Source organism: Panthera onca, chromosome E1 (genome assembly GCF_046562875.1).
Source record: "Panthera onca isolate mPanOnc1 chromosome E1, mPanOnc1 haplotype 2, whole genome shotgun sequence".
NCBI classification, from domain to species: Eukaryota; Metazoa; Chordata; class Mammalia; order Carnivora; family Felidae; genus Panthera; species Panthera onca.
Window position 1 is genome coordinate 56,663,340 of NC_138352.1, and position 24,063 is coordinate 56,687,402.

The 24,063-nt window shown below is 40.5% G+C and overlaps 3 protein-coding genes and 1 long non-coding RNA gene across 4 annotated transcripts in view; 1 reads left to right on the top strand and 3 right to left on the bottom strand.

Annotated features, from left to right (window-relative positions):
- LOC144614299 (uncharacterized) overlaps window positions 1-24,063 on the top strand; it is a 111,129-nt gene that overhangs the window by 62,636 nt on the left and 24,430 nt on the right. The gene's annotated exons all lie outside the window — the stretch shown is intronic.
- On the bottom strand, window positions 3,770-4,719 carry LOC132677081 (keratin-associated protein 2-2-like). Its single transcript, XM_060628994.2, has one exon. It carries the CDS (start codon window positions 4,340-4,342, stop codon window positions 3,953-3,955), a length of 390 nt encoding a protein of 129 aa, XP_060484977.2. The 5' UTR covers window positions 4,343-4,719; the 3' UTR covers window positions 3,770-3,952.
- On the bottom strand, window positions 8,265-9,135 carry LOC144614234 (keratin-associated protein 2-3). Its single transcript, XM_078436970.2, has one exon. The coding sequence runs from the start codon at window positions 8,991-8,993 to the stop codon at window positions 8,607-8,609; it is 387 nt and encodes a 128-aa protein (XP_078293096.1). The 5' UTR covers window positions 8,994-9,135; the 3' UTR covers window positions 8,265-8,606.
- Window positions 12,713-14,163, bottom strand: LOC144614233 (keratin-associated protein 2-3). Its single transcript, XM_078436969.2, has one exon. The coding sequence runs from the start codon at window positions 14,089-14,091 to the stop codon at window positions 13,705-13,707; it is 387 nt and encodes a 128-aa protein (XP_078293095.1). The 5' UTR covers window positions 14,092-14,163; the 3' UTR covers window positions 12,713-13,704.

Sequence of the window (24,063 nt, forward strand, 5' to 3'; positions counted from 1 at the left end):
TGGGATTGCTGGGTCATATGGTAGTTCTATTTCTAATTCTTTGAGGAATCTCTGTACCCTTTTCCACTGTAGCTGTGCCAAACTATATTCTCACCAACAGTGCACCAGGGTTCGCTTTTCTCCCTCACCAGTATTTGTTCTCTCTTATCTTTTTGATATTAGCCATTCTAACAGGTTGAGGTGATACCTCATTGTGGTTTTGATTTGCATTTCCCTGATGATTACTGATGTCAAGCACTCTGTTGGCCATCTGTATGTTTTCTCTGGGAAAATGTCTGTTCAGGTCTTCTGCCTGTTTTTCAATCAAATTGGTTTTTTGTTTGTTTGTTTGTTTTGCTTTCTGTTTTTGTTTTTATTATTGGGTTATAGGAGTTCCTTGCATATTCTGGATATTAACCCCTTATTGGATATATACTTGGTTTGCAAGTGCTTTCTCCCATTTGCCTTTTCATTTTGTTCATTGTTTCTTTTGCTCTGCAGAAGCTTGTTAGTTCATTGTAGTCCCACTTGCTGATTTTTACTTTCGTTGCTTATGCTTAGCTCTTTTCAAGGCATACTGTCTCAGTCAACTTTTCATGTTGTTGGGGTATTCATGATGATAACATTTTGTGCAAAGGGGGCCTCTTTGAGAGATACATAAAACCTCAACTTAGTTAACAAGACTAATTTCTTTAAACATTTCTTTTTTTTAATGTTTATTTATTTTGAGAGAGAGAGAGCGCGAGCAAAAGCACACATGAATGGGGGAGGGGCAGAGAGAGAGAGAATCCCAAGCAGGGTCTGTGTTATCAGCGCAGAGTCTGACACGGGGCTTGATCTCATGAGCCATGAGATCATGACTGGAGCCAATATCAAGAGTCAGACACAGCTGACTGAGCCACCCATGCACCCCTACTCTGAACACTTCTGATTCAAAATTGTTCCAAAGAGATTTTTTTTCCTCTTCGTAAAGGTCCACAAAGAGTGCATGAGTCCCTCAATAAACAGTTCTGGTGCTCTTCAGTCTAAGATGCTCATCCTCAGCCCATAAACTTCATCTCTAGGCAGAGAAAATAGGGGTTGTGTTTCTGTAATTCGTGCCACAGAGCTCTGTGATTTGACATTGGTGGCAAGTCCTATGGTATTTTTTTAATGCTACTTATTCTAAAATCAGACAACATTCATTGAAAACTTTGCCATTTACTGGCTGTGTGTTCTTGGGCCATGAGTAATGATAGTACACACTCAGGTTGTTGTGAGCAGTAAATAAGCTAATATTTGTAAGCACTAAGAACAGTGCCTGGCACTTAGCAACTGCCTTGTGTTTGTTAAGTAAATAAATATATTTTAAAAAGTCCCGTTATGTGGGTGCCTTGTAAACTCTAAATTTTGAATTTAGAATAAAGATGAACATATATGGCAAATGGCTTTCTCTGCCGAGTAACCACAGACTATACACTAAATAAGATTATCCAGTGGAGAGTTTCACTAATAACATTAAATAAAATAAAAATACCTGGAAGGGAGTTATACAGCTCCCTCTTTTGAACACCAATTTCTGGGAAGGGGAGTTAGGTTATTGTTGAAGAAACTATAAGGAGAATATGTGTCGGATTTGTGGCCTGAACCTTACTGAGAACCCCACAGTCTTTGCATCACACAGTGAGTTCTTAGAAAAACATCCTTTTTAAAAAAAGCCTTAAAACGGATTTAGACAGGTTCCTGGTGGTGATGGGCAATGTATTTTGTATTACTAATGCTAGGGCTTTATTTAACACTATCATTCAACAATAACGTTGTGAACAAATTTTAACACGGAAAATATTGTCTTATGTTCTTAATTATCAATTCTTCATACAAATGGAGAAAAGTAATTATATCTATAATTTGAAACAGCTAACAATTTTTTAAAGTTCTTAATTTGGAACATATCAAATTGCATACCTTATTTTATGCAATTGAGATGATCCTGAAAAGTTAAAATATGAATCCGTGTTTAATAATTTGATCAGAGTTTGGAGGTATCAGAGAAGTCCACTTTATATAGCATAGTGGTACACTCTTCTATAGATAATAAAATACTTCATAAGAGTACAGTTGGCTGCTGTGTAATTATCTGCTTTAAATCCACTTAGATTCTCATAGGTAGGTTTTTAAAAGCAGAGCATAATCAAGAGTAAGGTTTAAATGTTTTTCCCAAAAAAATATAGGTTTTGGATAGTACATCCCACTAAAAATAAAATATATGTTCATTTTAAATGATATAATTAAGAAAAATACCAAGAATAAAATGAGTATTATCCCCAATTACTCTTAGATTTTGTTGCATTTTGTTTATTTTATTTTTTAAATTTTTCTTTTAATGTTTACTTATTTTGAGAGAGAGAGACAAAGAGTGCACATGTGAGGGGAGGGACACGGAGAGAGAGTGAGAGAGAGAATCCCAAGCAGGCTCCACGCCACCAGCCCAGAGCCCAATGCAGGGCTCGACCCCACAAACCATGAGATCATAACCTGAGCCAAAATCAAGCGTCAGTCACTTAACCAACTGAGCCATCCAGGCACTCCCATATAATGTTTTAAATACTTTTTAGGCATAAGCACACATAGACATGCAGAATACATTTTTTCTCACAAAATAGTTTAATATTTTACAACTTGCTTAATTTTAACTTAAATATGGGACAAGACGATTACAGCACGTTTCCTAGTAAGTTTATAATCTTAAACTACTTTTAACTACTTATTGCATTTCTTCTATATTTATGTTGCTTATATTATGTACTGTTTGACTTTTTTTTTCTTATTTATACCTTATCTCCCTAAATGGATTATAACCTCTTTGAAGCATATTTTATTCTTTTATTCTTTCATGTTTCCTCAGGATGGTCTCCACTCAGTGTCTTAGTCATAGATGTTCAACAAACATGTGAAGATTGGCAGTGATTGATTAATTTTCTTGGAAAATGCCATTACTGCCCAGTTGCTGAGTACAAAGGTAATCAGCTCTTGAGAGCCATTGTGGATTAAATACCCACAAGAGTTGACACCACAAATAACATTCAAAATAACTGCCAGGTGTTTAATGCATAGAAAGGAGCACATTATCTGAAGCTGCAGTTACTCTTGGCCAGAGAAGACCTGAGTTCTTCTAGGCAAAAGAACATGTCTCCTACCATATTAAGATGAAGTGTTTGACTTAAGGGCTTAATGTCAGGGGGTTCGCATTCTCCTAGGTCTTTTCTAAACATCAGCGATTATAACTATATTAGGAAGAAACTTAATTTAATCGTCCATTACTCATCGCTCTTCAGCTTTAAAAACATGGGTTTGGCCAGATGTTGCCTAAGGTTATTTCCACGTCTAACATACTGAGTTTCCTAAATTGTGCTTAGAACAGGTGTCAGGTCAGTGAATGAACCCTTGGACCAGGGATGTGTGTGTCAGCTCAGATGCAGCCTCCTCACTGGGTGTTGTTAAAGGACATCTCTCAGATGTTTGGCATGTCTGGAATTGTGAGCACATGTGATGAAGATACAGCCATGTCCACTTTTCTCACTTGGCAACTATGCCTTATAAATGCCACTTACAAGGATAATAAGGAAACTACCCAGAGTTAGGTTATTTCAGAGAACAATTTGAGAGGATCATTCTGCATCTTGCTTTGAATATCTCTGGACAAAACAGAGAGAACCTACTGGGAGGAAGTATCACAAAGACCATGATTTCTATGCTGGAAATACTAAGTTTATTAGAAAACAGAAGACATAATTGAGGAGTTAGACTGGGGTCCTGAGAGGGCAAGGTACTCTTCCTCGGTAGTCAGTCTGAAAAGGGGGCTCCAAGGCCTACTCTGAGCCAGACTGAAGAGATGAGAAATGGGCTTCTCAGGAAAAGGCATGTTGTTCTGTCTTGAAGTTAAGAGCAGAATGGACCCCACACCATCTACTGGGGATCCTTAGTGATGATGCACTTAGTAACAGCAAGAGGTCCTGCAGGTGGTGCGGCAGGGGGCAGGCTGGCAGCAGGGGGGGCGGCAGCAGGGCGCCTGCACAGAGATGGGCTGGCAGCAGGTGGAGGCCCAGCAGCAGGGGCGGCAGACCACGGCCGTGCAGGACGTGGGGCAGCAGCTGATGGGGCGGCAGCAGCCCTCCTGCAGGGAGCAGGGGTCACAGCAGACGGGGCGGCGGCAGGGCTCGCAGATGGGGCGCGTGCAGCGGCAGGTGCAGGTCACGGGGCGGCACACGGTGGTCTGGCAGCTCACGGGGCGGCAGCAGCAGGGGTCGCGGCAGCAGCAGGGCTGGCAGCAGCCTCCCCCGCAGCCCAGGGAGGAGCAGGTGGAGCCGCAGCAGGAGCCGGACATGGTGGTGTCTGGGGCTGGTTTGGGTCGGAGGGGTGAGAGGATTCGGGTGTTGTCAGGTGTGAATGCCTCCCTCCTGCTCTGGGGCCTTTATATACCCTGAGCGGGTCCTGATGACCTCCACGACACAGGTGATTGCCTTATTTGTGTTTATTCTTTCTGAAATGGCACTGGTAAGTTAGTAAGCTCCCTAGACATTTTTTTTTAGGTGCTCAGGGACTCAAGAAAGACCATTTGCTTTCCTTATTTGAGGGAAACCCATTATATTTTGCTATTTATGGTTCAAATATGAACTTAATGACCCTAACTTCAGAGTTTCCAATTATCTTCAGAATTCAGTGATGTTTTGCCAATTGATGTTTCGATAGCACAGAATAGCTGTCATGCCCTTAGGTTCACTTACTGATAGTGGAAGTGAATTCCCCAAGTTGTGAGTGTCCATTTCTACCACTAAGCTTCCTGGACAAAACAAGTTCAGAAAAGTAATGTGAGACTATTTGCAAAGGCATGGTCTGTGAATAAAAGAAGAGTTTTGCTGTGTACTTTTTGTAGCTACAGGAATGCATCTTATCATCTTATCAGTGGGTTGTTATTCCAATTTTTAAAATTTTGGTAAAATACATATAATATAAAATTTACTATCTTATCATTTTTAAGTGTACAGTCAGGGTATTAAGTCCATTCATATTGTTGTGAACCATCAGCACCATCTATCTCTAGAACTCTTTTCATCTTGCAAAACTGAATTCTGTGCCCATTAAACCACAACTCCCCATGAACCCTTCTTTTCAGTCCCTGGCAACCACCACTGTAATTTCTTTTCTTTTTTTTTTTTTCTTAATTATCTCCTTCTGCCCTCACATACCCCATTAGTATTGGCTCCAACAGTATTAGGCATATGACTTTAGGCAAGTCACTTACCTGGTTCCTTATGTACAAAATGTAGAATATAAAACCAGCCTCTGGTAACTACTGTTCTGCTCTCTGTTACTGTGAGTTAAGCTTTCTAAACCATGATGAATTTCATTTTTAATCTTCATGATGACCAGTATCATTGAGTTCTAGTATCTAAGTACTTTGCTAAAAGAAATAAATGTACTAACTTACTCTTCACAATAATCCTATGAGATAGGTATTGTTGAATTCCTCATTTTACACATAATGGATCAGAGAAGTGACTTGCCTAAGGTCATACACCTACTACTGTTGGAGCCAATACTGACTGCAAAAACAACCTGTGGGAACATTATTAGTAAGCCCAAGGAGCTGAAGAATGGAACTGTGGTTACCATATTCCCTGTCATTAAGGAATGTCTGTTTTATTTAGGAATTTTAACAGTGAATTTATTTTTAAAATAAATGGTATTTGTGAAATGGCTGATTTTTAGAGTTATCTGAAAAGACTCTGTGTCTTCCCAATATCCTCAGGAATTCAAAGAATTATCTCCCAAAGAGCCTTCTAAAAATTCCAAAACATACCATAAGGAGATAACATCAAAGTTGGACATAATTGAGTGGTTATGGAGCACTATGAACAAAGCCACTGTTGAGAAAGAAGAATTTACTCTACCCTTTAAGGTCCTTCTACCTGGACTAAGAAAAAAAAATGACAGGAGACAGATTAACAGGAGAAAATAAAATTCAGTAGAATACTTATGGGGAATCCATATAGCTATGGAAATTTCAAAGATAGTGAGGCAACATGATACTTATATGAGCTAAGGAGAGGGGTGAGGGTCTGAGGATACAAAGGGGAGAAAGACCATTAGCAGGAAGGTGGGAGGAGATATTTAGAAAGCAAAGGTTGCCCTATTATGCAGATAAGTTTTTTAGATAAAGAGGAATCTTTGTTAATAGCTTTCTTCTTGGTAGAGACAGGTAGTTGAGGGAGAGGTAAAGAATGTTTCTTGAATCTGTTGGGTTTTGATTGGATTTAACTCAAAATAATGTTTACACCAAAGTGGCCCATTTGGGGGCAGCCTGCCCTTGGTCCCTACCCTACCATCTGGATGAAGGTTGTGGTCGGCCAGCATAACAGAGCCCCCAGGTAGTGATCCCAGCCAAAGTGACCTCCAGGCCCACGTTGTCTTATCCCAGTGTCTTGCTCCATTGTTTCCCCATGTACTACACTTGAGCATATTCCTGCTTACAGAGCCAGTTGTGATTCTCAGTTGTTGTGATTCTCAGGACTGTAGGAAAATCATGTCACACGGCCATTTTATAGACTCTGCCTTTGGATTTCCTTGGTTCTGACCTTTTGCTTTACAACTAAGTCTGTTCTAGATCTGTGATTGAAGACTGTAGTGCAAGCCTCCTTCTTGATCATTCTACTTGCATAGTCCCTTGCTGGCTTACCCAGATCTTCACCAGCCACTGTGGCTAACCATGGCATGGAGTTACTGGGGAAACAAACACAATCTCATAATAATGAGGAGCTTGGGAGTATACAAAGCATTCCACATCTGAGAATATATTATAAGAACAGGAATTTTCTAGAAGGCTAACCAGGAAAATTCTGAGAGGAGGAAAACAATGTAGTTAGAGACTTTTAAAAATGGTGTTCAAGAACATGTAGAAATAAATTGGATTTGTGAGCCCATCTACCAGTAAACCATCAAACCCTTACTAAAGTGAAAACCATTGTGTATGCAGATGTTTTGAACACAATGGGACTCTTGTTGAGAAATTTTTACTGTATTTCAAGAAAAGTACTTTCCTTCATGAGAAAGCTTATTTATTTTATTGTAAGAATGCACGAGTCCAGCATGAGGAGAGAATCAATGAGGGATGAAGATGTTTTTCTCTCCTCTAACCCTGTAGAACTTATTCAGTCATTCAGCAAATTTTGATTAAAATCCTGCATGCCAAATATGGGGCAGGTCAGTGGGAATCCAGTGGTGGACAAAGTCAGTCAAGTTCCAGGCCTTCACAAAGCTTACCTGGCTTGCCTCCTCTCTCTGGGCAGGTAGATATGCCCAAGCAGACAAGCAACACATTCCAAAAACCCTTTTAGATTATATGCTGGGAACTCAATGTATATTTCTCAGAAAAACACTAGTGGTTGGTTTACCAACCAGCCTAAGTGTTTAACAACAACAAAAGCATATCCAGTGTGGATTAATGTTTAATCTTTCAACTACATTGGCATTGTTTTAATGGTAAAGTGATTTGGAGTTCTAATTTAGAATTGTTCCAGCTAAGCTACATATCTCCTTCTCTTCCCAGCAGCAGTGACCTTATTATAATCAGAATTGGCCAGGGGTACCTGGGTGGCTCAGTCAGTTAAGTGTCTGACTCTTGATTTTGGCTCAGGTCATGATCTCATGGTTTGTGAGATCAGGCCCCACATCAAGCTCTTTCTTGAAATAAATAAGTAAACGTTTAAAAAAAGAATTGACCATAGTGGTGCTGGAGGGGAGCCTTGGGAAAGATGGGAGAGTGGTTCTTCCAGCCTAGGCCTTCAGTGGTTCAGCATTCCCAGGTACCAACTAGTATTAATCATGGTACAGTTTCCTAAATCAGGGTATAAACATAGCTCTGACTTAGGCTTCCTCCCCCTTATCACATGTATGGGGATGATTCATGGGTCAAGTTCATGATCAGAGAAACCGCTGTAGTCTTATTTCCTCAGCATCACCACAAAACCTGTGACTTCAGATATGAAGGTGCCTCCCATGAGATATTCTGTATTATTTGAACTACTATTAAAATTATAGACCTTGCACCTGAATTGTTCCTAAAGCTAAAAAAAAAAAAAAAAAAAAAAAAAAGGCCCTTGAAAAAATCCTTCTTCCTTTGGGTCTTCTGATTCTGCATACCATACCTTAAGCTAAAAAAAAGCTTTGGAAGATTAATAAACAATAAAGAGAAACACGTTTGCTTCCCAGAGATAAAATTTTTATTATTTTACCATGTGAAACCCTAGCACAAATGTAATGATATCCTGGAAAATTATCCCATCTTGAAATAGTAGAGATGTGATGATGAGTCAGTGGAATAGAGCTTCATTCAAGAAGAACTTTGATCTTTGTTCACTCATTTTCTTTCAGGCCAGGAATTCAAATGAGGAAAGCTGGGATATTTCTAAAGATTGTCAAAGAGGGCCAGGATTAACTGGGTAATTATGTGGGAAAAAGGATAGACAGCTACTGTTGTTAGTTGTTGAAGAGCAGGTAGTTTGCAAGGGACGTATCTCATCTGATCCCTTGGGGTGGGAAAGAGTGTTCACATGTTTCTGAACACCTGGGAACGCTTCTCAATGGGTGGTTCAGCAGCAGGAGGTCCTGCAGGTGGTGCGGCAGGGGGCAGGCTGGCAGCAGGGGGGGCGGCAGCAGGGCGCCTGCACAGAGATGGGCTGGCAGCAGGTGGAGGCCCAGCAGCAGGGGCGGCAGACCACGGCCGTGCAGGACGTGGGGCAGCAGCTGATGGGGCGGCAGCAGCCCTCCTGCAGGGAGCAGGGGTCACAGCAGACGGGGCGGCGGCAGGGCTCGCAGATGGGGCGCGTGCAGCGGCAGGTGCAGGTCACGGGGCGGCACACGGTGGTCTGGCAGCTCACGGGGCGGCAGCAGCAGGGGTCGCGGCAGCAGCAGGGCTGGCAGCAGCCTCCCCCGCAGCCCAGGGAGGAGCAGGTGGAGCCGCAGCAGGAGCCGGACATGGTGGTGTCTGGGGCTGGTTTGGGTCGGAGGGGTGAGAGGATTCGGGTGTTGTCAGGTGTGAATGCCTCCCTCCTGCTCTGGGGCCTTTATATACCCTGGCCGGGTCCTGATGACCTCCATGACACAGGTCGTTTCCTGGAGTTGTGGCTGCCCATTGATCTCTAGATTGGTGGATTCAGTTGCTGAGGCAGCAGTTCCCATCATGGAAGGATGCTTTCCTTTCCACCTGTCTGCTTTCTTCCTTGAAATGAATACTTGATGAATTATATCATCCAAAAAATTACCCATGGAATAACCAAACCTTCCAGACCATGCCACGTGACAAGTTGAAAGTGTGAAGAATCCAGTGTTGACACCATCACACTTTCCTCTTGTTTGTCTTGTTCACCACCCATGACTCAGTGCAAGACTGTAGTGTTCCTGAGGTCACAGGCCTGGTTTCTGATTGACCTTGAGATGAAGCAAGAATTTCTAAAACACCAAATGACTCATGAAAGGAGATGTGTACTCATTGTGCTATGGGAAGAATGGTCCAGTGCTTCTGGAAAACAACACGGTGCTTCACTTCGCTTGTAAGAAAATAATCACCAGAGCCACTGCCGTGATATTGTTTAGTAACTCACTTGGCTTATAAATCAGAGTCACTTTTAAAGACTCTTACTATGTAAACAGTACTATTTATGAGTGGAGAGGGAAAGGGAAGAAGAAGATTAAGTTCCAAGTAGATTCTTATCACACAGTAATTACAAATTTTAGGAGGGTAAGACAAAGGCAGATAAAGCAATCAAAGGAGAAGACTTTTCATAGGACAAAAAGTTCAAATTAAGTGAGGATTTTATTCATATTATGCATTTTGAATGCCCCTCCCTGAGTATGGTCTTAGAAATAAAATTGAAATTGGGATCGCTCTTTCTTTCTAGGTGTTGCCATAAGCACTTGTATTGAATTCTTCAAAACACATTGAAAATATTTATAAAGGAACCAGTTATCTTTTCGTAGTAGATACTTTGGTCTGTTGGCCGAGGATTTGTTTGCTTATGAAGTGTGAAATTGGCTTCAGAAAAAAACAGGGGAATTAAATGTACTGGTAGCTGATAAAATAACCTTGTCTTTTTCAGCCACAGCTAAGAAAAATGGGGGTATAGAAAATAATTTATAGTTGGAAGGTAGTTAAAGGATGACACTATCCAAGGGTTGCTGATGACTCTCAGACCAAGTTCTCCAAAGTGTGGTTTATTTAAAAATTTTTAAAAAATGTTTATTCATTTTTTGAGAGAGAGACAGAGCACAAGTGGGAGAGGGGCAGAGAGAGGGAGACACAGAATCTGAAGCAGGCTCCAAGCTCTGAGCTGTCAGCCCAGAGTCTGACGTGGGGCTCAAATCCATGAACCATGAGATCATGAACCTGAGCTGAAGTCGGATGCCCAACTGACTGAACCACAGGTGCCCTGATATAATCATTTTTTAATACACTCCTTAGTCTGCCTAGCTGTGGTCCTTGAAGGCCTTTAAGTTTGTGACCCATCATGGTCCTTCAAAGTTTTTGGAAGGCCAGGTTTGTGAAATGATTTCTCTAAAGATACACAGATAAGAGAGTGGCAAAGCATAGATAGTACTGTGGTCTTCCTTTGAGTGTAAACACTGATGAGTGACATAGTCTTTCCCAACTCTTACTTCAAACCAGTGAACAGGTAATAGTAGTTATCAAAACTTCTATCCCATCTAGTGAAATATAATGGGAACTTGCTTGATTTATGGTTTAGTGTATTGTTATTTGGCTTAGAATATATACAGTGACTAAATTGTCAGGAATAGAAATATGTCTGTAAACTCACTGCATTTCTTAACTAACAAAAAGGAAAGAATACTAAGAAATTCTGTGTCCTGAAATCATAGACTGTCAGAAACTTTGCTATTTGAAGCCACATCAGTAAGAAGTGAAGATCCCACTATTTCCTGGACAGGATCTTAGTCACCTTAACACAGAGAAGCAGCTTCAATATCCAGCCCAGAGGCAGAGTTTCAGATCAGAGGTTTTCAGAAACAACATTCCTCATTTATCTTAACTATGTAGTTTTCAAAGAAAGAGGACTTAAGTCCTTGTGACAGCCCAGTCCTCATGTGAATTCTTGTGTTTTTACTTAAACTCTACCATTCTTCAAAATCCTATAAAAATAGCTTTTCCTCTGTTTTATGGGATGCCTCTGGTCCTATGCTGTGTGGTCTCCTTTGCACATTAATAGGTCTAAGCTTTTTGGACAACAGATTGTCCCTAGTCTTTGTCACATGGGCTTTTTTAGTCCCGTTATTTGAATTCCAGATGTTCTTCGAGAGCATAACCACCAGGGTGGGAGTAAGTAAATGTTAATCACAATGGTGATAATTTGTGGGATTTTGTGGTTGGACTGACAGTATGCAATGCTGATGACTTTTCTGATGGTGAACCACACACCCTCTTCTTCATAGTTTCATGGGTTGTGTTGTTAGGAGCTAGTTTGGGGGCCACTGGATGTTAGGAAGATTTTAAAATTCTGAGAACAGAATATCTGTTCCCTGTTCTGCAAAATGACCTTTGAAATATCCTCCAATCGTAAGAGACACGAGGATAGGAAAGAGTGAGGGAGAGAGGGCAGGGGGAGGATGGGAAGACAAAGAGGGATTCCGATCTAAGAGGGCTTAGAGCTAATACCTGTCCTCTGCCAGGGCCAGTCTCCTCAGCTGTAAAAGGGGCTGAGTCTTCTGTCCATGATGTTCTTCATAGGCTAGGTTTATCATAAAACCTGTACAGTGGGGAAGACAACAGAAATGGATATCATTCATTGAAAAGAGAGAATGTTTTAGATGGAAAAATTCTAGATGATCAGGGAACGGGTGGAATTTTTTTTCTGGAATTTAACAAATACATATCTTTTCTGCCTAATAAATACCATCTTCCTAAAGCCAGGGAAGACTAACCCAAGTAATCTTACAGCTTAAGTTGTTTGCCTTCTTTGGGTGGTTCAGGGTGGAATGAAAAGTCCATCAGATACGTGTATTATCTCCATTGCTCCTGATGCCAAGCCCTTATTCATAAATGCTGTAAGCTAGGGCTCTCTCCTATGCATTAGCCCTTTCATTCGGAGACAGCTTCAATCTGCTGATGGATTTTTTCTTCCTTCTTTGTTATACTTACTAAACCTTAGGAGTTTGCTTTGTTATGTTAGGAAATCTGTTTCTGCCAATGGATGTGGACTATCTTGAAAAAACAAGAAGCCTTCCCCTCAATCCTCTCCCACTTTCAGTGACATAATATGTCATAAATAGCACATCTTTTGAGCCTGTTTGATACAGTAATGTTCCAGTGTGTAACAAGGACTGTCAGTGAATGGTGCTTGGTAAATACTGTGTGCCAGTCACTTTACATACATAAGGTCATTTAACTTTCCTAGCAACCAACATTGGTGAGAATTAACTTTCCCATTTGGCAGGTGAAGAAACCTGAAGGTCAGAGAAGTTAAGTTATACTGATGCTGAGGATTCTGCCTTAAGTAAAATATCTACCTTTTAGAGTTCTTGTCATAAAGACAATTGCCTTCTAATTTTGTTTGATTCAATAGAAATCAAGTATCAACCATATTCTAAACATTGAGCTCAGTAATGAAGCCATTATAAATTGTGTCCCCTTTGTTGGAGGCAGAAAAATAGATCATCTCAATACAATGCCTTGTGGGGAGGGAGATGAATATCGGATGCTATTGGAACATGTTAGGGGCACCTGACCTAGCCTGTGTGTGTGTGTGTGTGTGTGTGTGTGTGTGTGTGTGTGTGTACGTACGTGTATGCGGACATGCGTGCCTGTGAGTGCATGAATATGTGCAGGTGTGTTTATGTGGTAGAGGGGTTAGGACAGAACTGTTAGAGAAGACTGAGCTGAATCTTGGAAATGACTGAGTGTTTGGTAGATGAAGAATGTGGAGGGTAGGAGTAGATGAGAAAAATATTCCAGATAAATGCAAGAATATGACAAAAGCAAAGACATAGGGAATTGCTTGGCATGTGCCAGTTACTGTGAGTTCAGTGCTACTTGAAGTGAAACTTAGTGGGGGGTGTCGAGACATGAACGTGGACATCTGGGCAAAGGACAGGCCCTGGAGAACCTTGTGTGCACAGATTTCCTACCCACATAAGCAGTCTGAGGAGTAGCCTGGCCATCCTGCAGCACCTTCCAAAACTCCATTCCTAGCACCTCTCCCTTTTCTCTTCTGTCTTCCTCACCTTCTCCATCTTGTCTTCCTTCTTCCTTGTCCTCCTTCCTTCCTTCTTCCTATTCCTTGTCTGCTCAGCTATGTACACTAATAAACAGGCACTACTGAATGAATCAGGTAGCAGGGAGGTTTATGGGAAAAATTAGTTTATTGAAAATAAGTGAGCAGCACATTACAAAGGATGATGAGGAGGGTTTGGGCAGCCTTCAGAGTTCAGGATGGGTTTGCAAAGTCCACTCCAAGGACTTTTAAGAGAGATCTACCATCCATGGTGTCTTCTGCTGATGGAGACACCTGGGTATTTGGCTGAGGGTGGTGATGGACATCTGCTTGTGTATCCAACTGGTAGGATGTAAAAATGGCTATTGTCACCTTATAAAAAATATCTCCTTTTCTTTCCACTTTCTTAAAATGCAGAATAGGTGCTTAGGCGCCAGTGTGTTGCTATTTAGGGATGGTAGGGGTCTCAGCAGCAGGAGGTCCTGCAGGTGGTGCGGCAGGGGGCAGGCTGGCAGCAGGGGGGGCGGCAGCAGGGCGCCTGCACAGAGATGGGCTGGCAGCAGGTGGAGGCCCAGCAGCAGGGGCGGCAGACCACGGCCGTGCAGGACGTGGGGCAGCAGCTGATGGGGCGGCAGCAGCCCTCCTGCAGGGAGCAGGGGTCACAGCAGACGGGGCGGCGGCAGGGCTCGCAGATGGGGCGCGTGCAGCGGCAGGTGCAGGTCACGGGGCGGCACACGGTGGTCTGGCAGCTCACGGGGCGGCAGCAGCAGGGGTCGCGGCAGCAGCAGGGCTGGCAGCAGCCTCCCCCGCAGCCCAGGGAGGAGCAGGTGGAGCCGCAGCAGGAGCCGGACATGGTGGTGTCTGGGGCTGGTTTGGGTCGGAGGGGTGAGAGGATTCGGGTGTTGTCAGGTGTGAATGCCTCCCTCCTGCTCTGGGGCCTTTATATACCCTGGCCGGGTGCTGATGACCCCCATGACACAGGTCATTTCTTGTTAATCTTCTGGACAATTAAGTGAGGATTTAGCGTTGAGTAAACCATGTTTGTTAACACTTCACCGTATACACATTCATGTACACAACCACAAACATTCCTTTGTTTTCTCATAGTGTTTATTCTCACCAAATCTAGACATTGGATTCAATTCTGATGAATTTCCTTTTGAAACATTCCTAACTCATAAGAGAGAAAAGAATGTGTTTTCTAAACGAGATTAGTATCTAATTACTCTGCCCTTTGGCCTTGAAGTCAGCATTTTATTCCTGGACTTCAAGGACTCAATTACCACCCAAACATGACCTGTCTTATTTTCACTCATGCCCCTGACCGTAGCAGGTTAATAGCAGCACTCTTGTGTAGGCCATTCATGTGAGCTGTGGACTCACCACAACTCTGGGAGAGGCAGGTTTGTAGTTTTCAGATGAGGGGGGAACCACATGGCACCCTGGACCCGTGGTTTGGTTGCTCTTTCCCAGTAGGATCTGGGCTGTCCTGCCCTGGTTGTTGTTTCCCTATTCTCTTGGAATGCCTTCATCTTCCTTCCAAACCAAACTCAACTTCTACCGTGACTGTAAAATTTTCATCAAGGATCCACTGCAATTTTTATCTTCGTAGTAATTTATTCAGAATTAATCATTGCATGTGTAGATTCTGGGAAGGGACTATAGAGGATATACAGCCCTATCCCCTCATCTTACAGGAGGGGTCATGTGGATTCACGCAGTCACAATGGGGTCTAGGTCTCCTCATTCCTCAGTAAGCAGCCTCTACCATGAGTATTATGTTTATCAGGTTCAGTAGACCATAGACTTCAGACAGGAGAGAGAACATCTCAAGCATTCCCCCTACCCCATTTTTATCAAAAGTCTTTAAAGTGAGTAAGCATTGTTAAAAGTGATACTGGAAGAGAATTAGGGAAATGTCTTGTCCCAATGACAGATACTTCGAAAGGGGCTTGGGACTTGCATGCTGGGTAAGATCTTTGTACCAGTGCAGAGGTTCCTCTGAGGACTGATCAACAGAGCTTGGCTTATTGGTGGAAAGGAGTGTGAGGGTTGCCTGTTCCCAGGATGTTCTAAGTATAGTCTAGTTTCCTTTGGTAATACATTGTGGCACTGTGAGATAACGTGCTTGCCTAATTCCTTTTATTGTTTTTCATTTGTACTTCACCCCATACCTTAGCCTTTGTGATGAGTTCCATAAATTTATTCTTACTTAATGGAGTAGAACTGTACTTTTCCTTTGGATTTGAGGGGGAAAAAGAATTCTGTCCAGTCAACCCCACTTACTTTCTTTGAGCACTAAATGAAAGAAAGGGCCAAGAACTTGCAAACCACCAATCAAATGTCCTAAAATTACTATCTTGAGTTTAAAGGGGGAGGCTTTTTGTTGTTTTCATGGGAGAATTAGTTTTATTTTTGCTTCAGTGATATCATGGAAGATATCATCAATGCTGAATTAGATGAAATTCATTCTCTATATCTCTTCATCCCAAGATTCCCACTTGGCTCCTTTTACAATAGTTGATTTTTAGTGTGCAGATTAGGTAATTGAGATAATGTGTCTAGAATTCCATGCAAGCTAGTTTCCCATTGCCATCATGGTTGAATTAGTCAGCTATGATGCATAACAAGCGACCACAAGCTCTCAGAACATACAATAACAAATATTTATTTCTTGGTCACATGTCTGCAGGTCAGTTGGGTTTTGGTGGATTACGGCTGGTCTTGGCTCCGGCAGCAAGTAGGTTTGGGACTTCCTTCTGAATTAGAGTTGCCAGATTTAGCAAATAAAAATACAGGTGCCCGGTTAAAATCGGATTTCAGATAAATAAATGTATCTTTAGTATAAGCATGTCTGAGTATGCATGGGGCATTCTTACATTAAAAATTTACTGTTATTTAACTGAAATTCTGATTTAATGAGGTGTCTTGTATTTTATTTATTTATTAAAAAAAATTTTTTTTAACGTTTATTTATTTTCGAGACAGAGAGAGACAGAGTGTGAACAGGGGAGGGGCAGAGAGAGAGGGAGACACAGAATCTGAAACAGGCTCCAGGCTCTGAGCTGTCAGCACAGAGCCTGACGTGGGGCTCAACCTCACAGACCGTGAGATCATGACCTGAGCCCGACTGAGCCACCCAGGCGCCCCAGATGTCTTGTATTTTAATTGGCAACCCTATTTCTAATGGCAGAAGCACAAGGGAGCAATCCAGTCATGCAGGCATATTTAAAGTCTTTGCTTGGATCATGTCCTCTAACATCCCATTGGCCAAAGCAAGTTACATGGTGAATTCCAAGTCACAGGGTGCGAGAGTGGGAGAGGATACTTCTCCCAGAGGGGTGGGAAGGGGAAGAGAGTAAATATTAATGAAGAATGATCTAATCTTCCAGAGTAGTAAATAAATTATTTTAATAATCTTTGTTGTGAAGCTTGGACAAAGATTGTAGAAAGCCAAATTAGATTATGGTTACTGCATTTCCATTCATTTGAGTAAATTTACTTCCCTTCCTTCTTCCCTTCCTGGTCAACCAGGAAATTTCATTGATTTAAAAAGAGACCTCCTTATCTACATATTTAATGCAATCCCTATCAAAATACCAACAGCATTTTTCACAGAACTAGAACAAACAATCTTAAAATTTGTATGTAACCACAAAAGACCCCAAATAGCCAAAGCAATCTTGAAAAAGCAAAGCAAAGCTGGAGACATCACAATTCTGGACTTCAAGTTATATTGCAAAGCTGTAATAATCAAAATGGTATGGTATTGGCACAAAAATCGACACATAGGTCAATAGAACAGAATAGAAAATCCAGAAATAAACCCACAATGATATGGTCAATTAATCTTCAACAATGCAGGAAAGAATATCCAATGGGGAAAAGACAGTCTGGTCAACAAACGGTATTGGGAAAACTGGACAGCAACATGGAAAAGAATGAAACTGAACTTTTTTCTTACACCACACATGAAAATAAATTCAGAATGGATTAAAGACCTAAAAGTGAGACCTGGAATCAAAAATCATAGAAGAGAACACAGGCAGTAACTTCTTTGACATCGGCCATAGCAACTTCTTTCTAGAAATTTTCCTGAGACAAGAAAAACAAACAATTGAGACTACATCAAAATAAAAACCTTCTGCATAGCAAAGGAAACAATCAACAAAACTAAAAGGCAACCTACAGAATGGGAGAAGATATTTGCAAGTGACATATCTGATAAAGGGTTAGTATCCAAAATATATAAATACCTTATAAAACTCAACACACAAAAAGCAAATAACCCAATTAAAAAATGGGCAGAAGGCATGAACAGACATTTCTCCAAAGAAGACATACAGATGGCCAACAGACATGAAAAAATGTTCATCACTTACTATCAGGGAAATGCAAATCAAAACTATAATGAGATATCACCTCACACCTGCTGGAATGGCTGAAATCAACAACACAAGAAACAAATGGCATTGGTGAGGATGTGGAGAAAAAGGAACCCTCATGTACTATTAGTGGGAATGCAAACTGGTGCAGCCACTGTGGAAAACAGTGTAGAGGTTCCTCAAAAAGTTAAAAATAGAACTACCCTATGATCCATCAATTGCACTACAAAAACACTAATTCAAAGGGGTACATGCACCCCTACGTTTATAGCAGCATTATTTACAATAGCCAAGATGTAGAAGCAGCCCAAGTATCCACTGATAGAGCAATGGATAAAGAAGATGTAGTGTGTATATACAATGGAATATTATTAAGCCATAAAAAGAATGAAATCTTGCCATTTGCAATGATGTGGATGGAGCTAGAGAGTATTATGCTAAGTGAAATAAGTCAATCAGAGAAAGACAAAAACAGTATGATTTCACTCATATGTAGAATTTAAGAAACAAAACAGATGAACATAGGGAGGAAAGAAAAAGAGAGGCAAACCAGAAAACAGACTCAACTATAGAAGACAAACTGAGGGTTGCTGGAAGGGAAGCGGGAAGAGGATGGGTTAAACGGGTGATGGGTATTAAGCAGTGCACTTGTGATGAGCACTGGGTGATGTATGGAAGTGATTAATCACTAAATTCTACTCCTGAAACTAATATTACACTGTATGTTAAATAATTGGAATTGAAATAAAAACTTGAAGAAAAAAACGCTTCCCAATAATAAACCGGACATTAACTCTTTATTTATATACAGATTTCCAAAGAATATTTTGAACTTTTCTTCATAAGTATTGCATTGTTTTATTAGACCTATTTTGAAACAGTTTATAATATTTGTAGCTCTTGTGAATGGAATCTTCATTTCTATTAAATTAGAATTACTAATTGACTCTTTGCAGGTTATAAAAATGTTATTGAGTTTTTTGTTTGTCAATACTCTATATAGTGACTTCTCTAAACTCTCTTTTTAGCACAAGTTTGTAGGTTTTCTTGGATTTCCTATGTTAACAACAGTATTGTCTACAGGTATCAACAATTTTGTTTTTGTTTTTTTTCTGTAATGCTTTTTCTCTTAATCAGATTGAATTGAGTAGGATCTCAAATACAACAATGAATGATAGGAGTGGTATCAGTTATCCTCGTCTTATTTAAACTCTATTAGGAATACTTCTAAAATTTGTTAACTATTATGTTTTGCTATGAAGTTTTGATAAATAGCATTCATCAGGATAAAAATGTCCTCTTTTAGCCCTGTTTTGCTTAGAGTGTTTTAAATAGTAAATGGCTGTTGTGATGGTCAATTTTATGTGTCAACTTGACTGGCCATAGTATGCTCAGACATTTGGACAAACATTCTGGGTGTGTCTGTGAAACTGTTTCTGGGTAAGATTAACCTTTGAATTAGTAGACTGAATAAAGCAGATGACCCTCTCCTGTGTGGGTGGACCTCACAGATCTGAATAGAAAAAAAAGGCTGACTTCCCCTTCAACTTTGATTAAAAGAGAACTCCTCCTTCTGACTCCCTTGACATCAGTCTTCCTGACTTCAGAGTTGAACTGAAACATTGGCTCTTCTTGGGTCTTGAGTCTGTTGGCTTTTGAACTGGAATTTACATTATCAGCACTTCTGGGTCTCCAGCTTGTCAATTGCAGATTTTAGGACTTCTCAGATTCTGTAATCTGCAATTCTATATAATCTCAGATTCTATGATCCCTCCTCTCCCCCTCCTCTCTCTCTCTTATGTTTGTGTGTGCATGTGCGTATTTATGTATATAAATATGTGTCTATATCTACATCAGTCTCCCACTGGTTCTGTTTCTCTGGAGAACCCTGACTAATATAGTTGTTATATATTACTGAATTATTTTCCCACAGCTATTGATACAATCCTGAAGGTTTTTTTTGTTTGTTTTTGTTTTTTGTTTTTTGTTTTTTACCTTTAATGTACTAGTATCAACAAGCTTATTTAAATACTTTCTAATTTTGAAACATTCTTGAATGTCTAGGACAAACTAGTTAGTTGTGATGTGTTATTCCTTTTATATATATTGCTAAATTTCACTTACTAATATTTACTGGCTTTTTGCATCTATGATCTTCAATAACATAGGCCTGTAATTTTTCCTTTATCACTTTGTTCTTGTCTGTGTCTGATATTACTGTTATACTTAAAATGAATTGGGAACATTTTCCTTTCTTCTGTTCTCCCATCCAAGTACCAATGAGGACTGACTCTGCTTAGCTTCTGAGATGAGATGAGTTTGGGCACATTTAAGGTGGTATGGCTGTAGACCTTTTCTTCTGTTCTTTTTCCCAGTTTGAATGGGAGAGAACTTTAAGGTTTAGTAAACTTACTTGTAAACCAACGTGGGTCTGGCATTTATAATATCATTATATGTAGAGGATAGATTTTGGATCATAGGTATAGTTTCTTTAATGGTTATTGGCTTATTTATATTTTGTATATCTTCTGGAATTAATATCTATTTTTCTAGACATAATTCAATCATAATTTTCAAACATATTGGTATAAACTTATGCATAATGTTCTTTTTAAAAAAAATTATTAGTGTTTATTATTTTTGAGAGAGAGAGAGAGAGAGAGAGAGAGAGAGAGATAGGGCATGAGCGGGGGGAGGGGCAGGAAGAGGGAGACAGAATCGAAAGCAGGCTCCAGGCTCGGAGCTGTAAGCACAGAGCCCAATGCGGGGCTTGAACTCACGATCTGTGAGATCATGACCTGAGCTGAAGTCGGATGCTTAACTGACTGAGCCACCCAGGGACCCCTAAACTTATACATAATGTTCTAATTGTTTTTAAAAGTTTCTACTCTCTTGGAAGCTGATTATTCTCCTTTTCAAGTATAATGTTATTTGCCAGTCTTTCAGACATTCTCCTTTTTCTCTCTCTCTTGGTCTTTGATCAGTTTTACCAGACTTTTTCTATTTCATTAGTTTTTTTTGTCTTTGTTGTGTTTATATAATTAATTTTATTAAACATTTCATATTGTGTTGATGTAATTTTATTAAGCTTTTCATTTAAAAATGTTATTAATGTTTAAATTTGTCATTCTTTCCACATTGGGTTTACTGATTGATGCGGGTTGTGGGATGGAGATGTAATAGAAGGTGAGAATCTCAATGTGTGATTCCAAAGCACAGCTTCAAGAAAGGGAACCCTGTGCATTGTTGGTGGGCATGTAAATTGGTGCAGTCTCTCTGGAAAACAGTATGGAGGTTTCTCAACAAATTAAAAATACAACTGCCATATGATCCAGCAATTCAACTTCTGGGTATTTATCCAAAGAAAATGAAGACATTAATTGAAAAAGATATATTCAATCCTATGTTCATTGCAGCATTATTTACAATAGCCAAGATACAGGAGTGCCTGGGTGACTCAGTCGGTTGAGTGTCTGACTTTGGCTCAGGTCATGATCTTGCGGTCTGTGAGTTCGAGCCCTGCGTTGGGGTCTGGGCTGACAACTCAGAGCCTGGAGCCTGCTTCAGATTCTGTGTCTCCCTCTCTTTCTGCCCCTTCCCCACTCATGCTTTGTCTCTCTCTGTCAAAAATAAATAAACATTAAAAAAATTAAAAAAAAAAAAACAATAGTCAAGATACAGAAACAACCTAAGTGTCCATCAGTGGATGAATGGGTAAAGAAGATGTGGTGTATATATACAATGTATATATAAATGTATATATAAATACAATTTTACCCAGCCATAAAAAAGAATGAAATCTTGCCATTTGCAACCACATGGATGGGTCTTGAGGGTATTATGCTATGTGAAATGAGTCAAAAACAGATACTGAATGATTTCACTTATACGTAGAATATAAACAAATGAAAAACAAATGAACAAAACAAAACTCATAGATACAGAGAACAGATTGGTGGTTGCCAGAGGTGAGTGGGGTTAGGGGATGGGTGAACTGGGTGAAAGTGGTCGAGAGGTATAAACTTCTAGTTATAAAATAAATGTCATGGGGATATAATGTATAGGATGGTGACTATAGTCAATAATGTATCACACACCTTAAAGTTGCTAAGAGAGTAAATCTTAAAATTTTTTGTTACAAGAAGAAAAATTTTGTACCTTTATACAGTGACAGATTGTAGCTAGACTTACTGTGGCAATCATTTCTTATAGTACACAAATATTGAATTATTGTGTACACCTGAAACTAATATGATGTTATATGTCAATTATATCTCAATAAAAAAACAAATTAAAATTTAAAAAATAAGAGCTAAAGACATGAATGAAATCTGCCCTAATTTAGGATATTAAGATGTATACATGTGCATATACATGTACACATGTGCCACTTTTGTTCTAATATTTTAAATGATCTATATTTCGTATATATAGCACTTATTCTCAAAGTGATTTCAACATGAGTGTTCTTCCTGTATCATCATGTAAAATATAGTTACCTAATACTAAGTAAAATGATCACAAAAACAATAAGGAACAATGCCAAAAAAATTTTATGTGTAGAAAAGTTTATTAGGAAGAGAAGCAACGAAACATAAAAAAAAATTTACTCTGTGAGAAAATCTATAACTGGATCCCTAGGTCTGAGGGTATAACTGAACCCCAGGTCAGAGGGTGTCAAATCAGTACTGCACAAAGGTTGCAGATAATATTCACTTTGTTAGGAAGGGTAATCTAGAGCCCTAAAATGATAAGGAAGAATGAGAAATTTAGAGGAGTGGGATTTTTTTTTAGCTGATGGATCACATATTAATATCCATATTTGATGCCAATATTGAAAGGAAAAGATAGTCATGGAAGGAGCTTAACATGAACCAGAATGTGCTCGCAGAGCCAGTGGCAGGTTGGTAGGTTCATTAGAATGGTGAGGCTCAACCTGTTGAATGATGTCAGTCAGATTCCATGTGTCCAACAGCACCAAAGAGTCTATATCTGAGGGGGCAGAAGTGAATGGAGATAGTGGTCACAGGGCAGGGGGCTCAGCAGCAAGAGGAGGCACAGCACATGGGGCGGGGGCAGGTGGAGATGACACAGGTGGGGCGATAGCAAGTGGTGTGGCAGGAGACCCGGCCACAGACTGGGCGCAGGCAGCAGGAGGGGCAGCAGGAGGGGCGGCAGCAGCTGGAGCCACAGCAGCTGGAGCCACAGCAGTTGGAACCACAGCAAGAGGGGCGGCAGCAGCTAGAAATGCAGCAGGAGGGGCGGCAGCAGCTGGAGCCACAGCAGCTGGAGCCACAGCAGCTGGGGCGGCAGCAGGTGGTCTGGCAGCAGGAGGGGCGGCAGCAGCTAGAGATGCAGCAGCTGGGCCTGCAGCAGCTGGAGCCACAGCAATTAGAGCCACAGCAGCTGGAGCCACAGCAGGAGGGGCGGCAGCAGGTGGTCCTGCAGCAGGTGGTCTGGCAGCAGGTGGGGCGGCAGCAAGGCTGGCAGCAGCTGGAGCCACAGCCCTGGTCAGAGCAGACGGAGCCACAACAGGAGCTGACCATGGTGTCAGAGGAAGGATTGGGGTTTCACTAGTAGGTATGAGTGGGTTTCCACAAGGGTGGTTTCTTGAGTTTGAATGTCTCCTTACCTCTGTCCCCTTTTATACCCTGCTGAGGGTTACTATGACCATGTGCAGGACTCTTCTTGTTGTTTATCCTAATAGAAAATCAGTTAGTTTTAGTAAATTAGATAATTATATTTATCTGGTGAATATTCCTATATATAGAAAAGGGCTCCACTTCCTTCTCCTGTTGTATTGTGAGCTATCTGATTTGGTTAAAATCAAGTGAATCAGCTCCCATATGTCTTCCCTTGTCTGATGTGTCTTCCAAAGCAGACCTATCCCATGACATTGTTTCATTGATTGTCACAAGTGTTAATTCTTCATTTATGTATTTAACTCCAGGATAATATGTTGAGAATGGATATTATGGTGACTAAATCTGCTGTCAAAGAGGTTAACAACAAGTCATATGAAATGCTGGTAGGAAAATAACATGAAAGAGGCATCCGGGAGGGGAGACAGTCCCTAGTGTGCAGCGGGGAATACTGATTCGTTTGGATTTTATGGATAGTCATTGAGGTATAAACGATCCTAACAACGTTTCTATCTCTTTTATCTTAGTGAATCTATTCAATTGAAAGTTCTAATGCAGTGTTTCACTACTTACAAATAGTAAAAAATCCATTGGCATGAACGGGTCCTTTTAAAAATTATTAAATTATTATTGACATGTTCTTCAGAGACAGGGTATCATAAGGGTGTATTTTTCCTCTTATTTTGATGGCTAAGCATACTCAACAGAATACGTATAATTGAATATTTTCTTGTATTCTGAGATAGATTTTTTATCTCAGAAATATGTTTGAGGTGTTTTTCTTGATACAAATGAGAT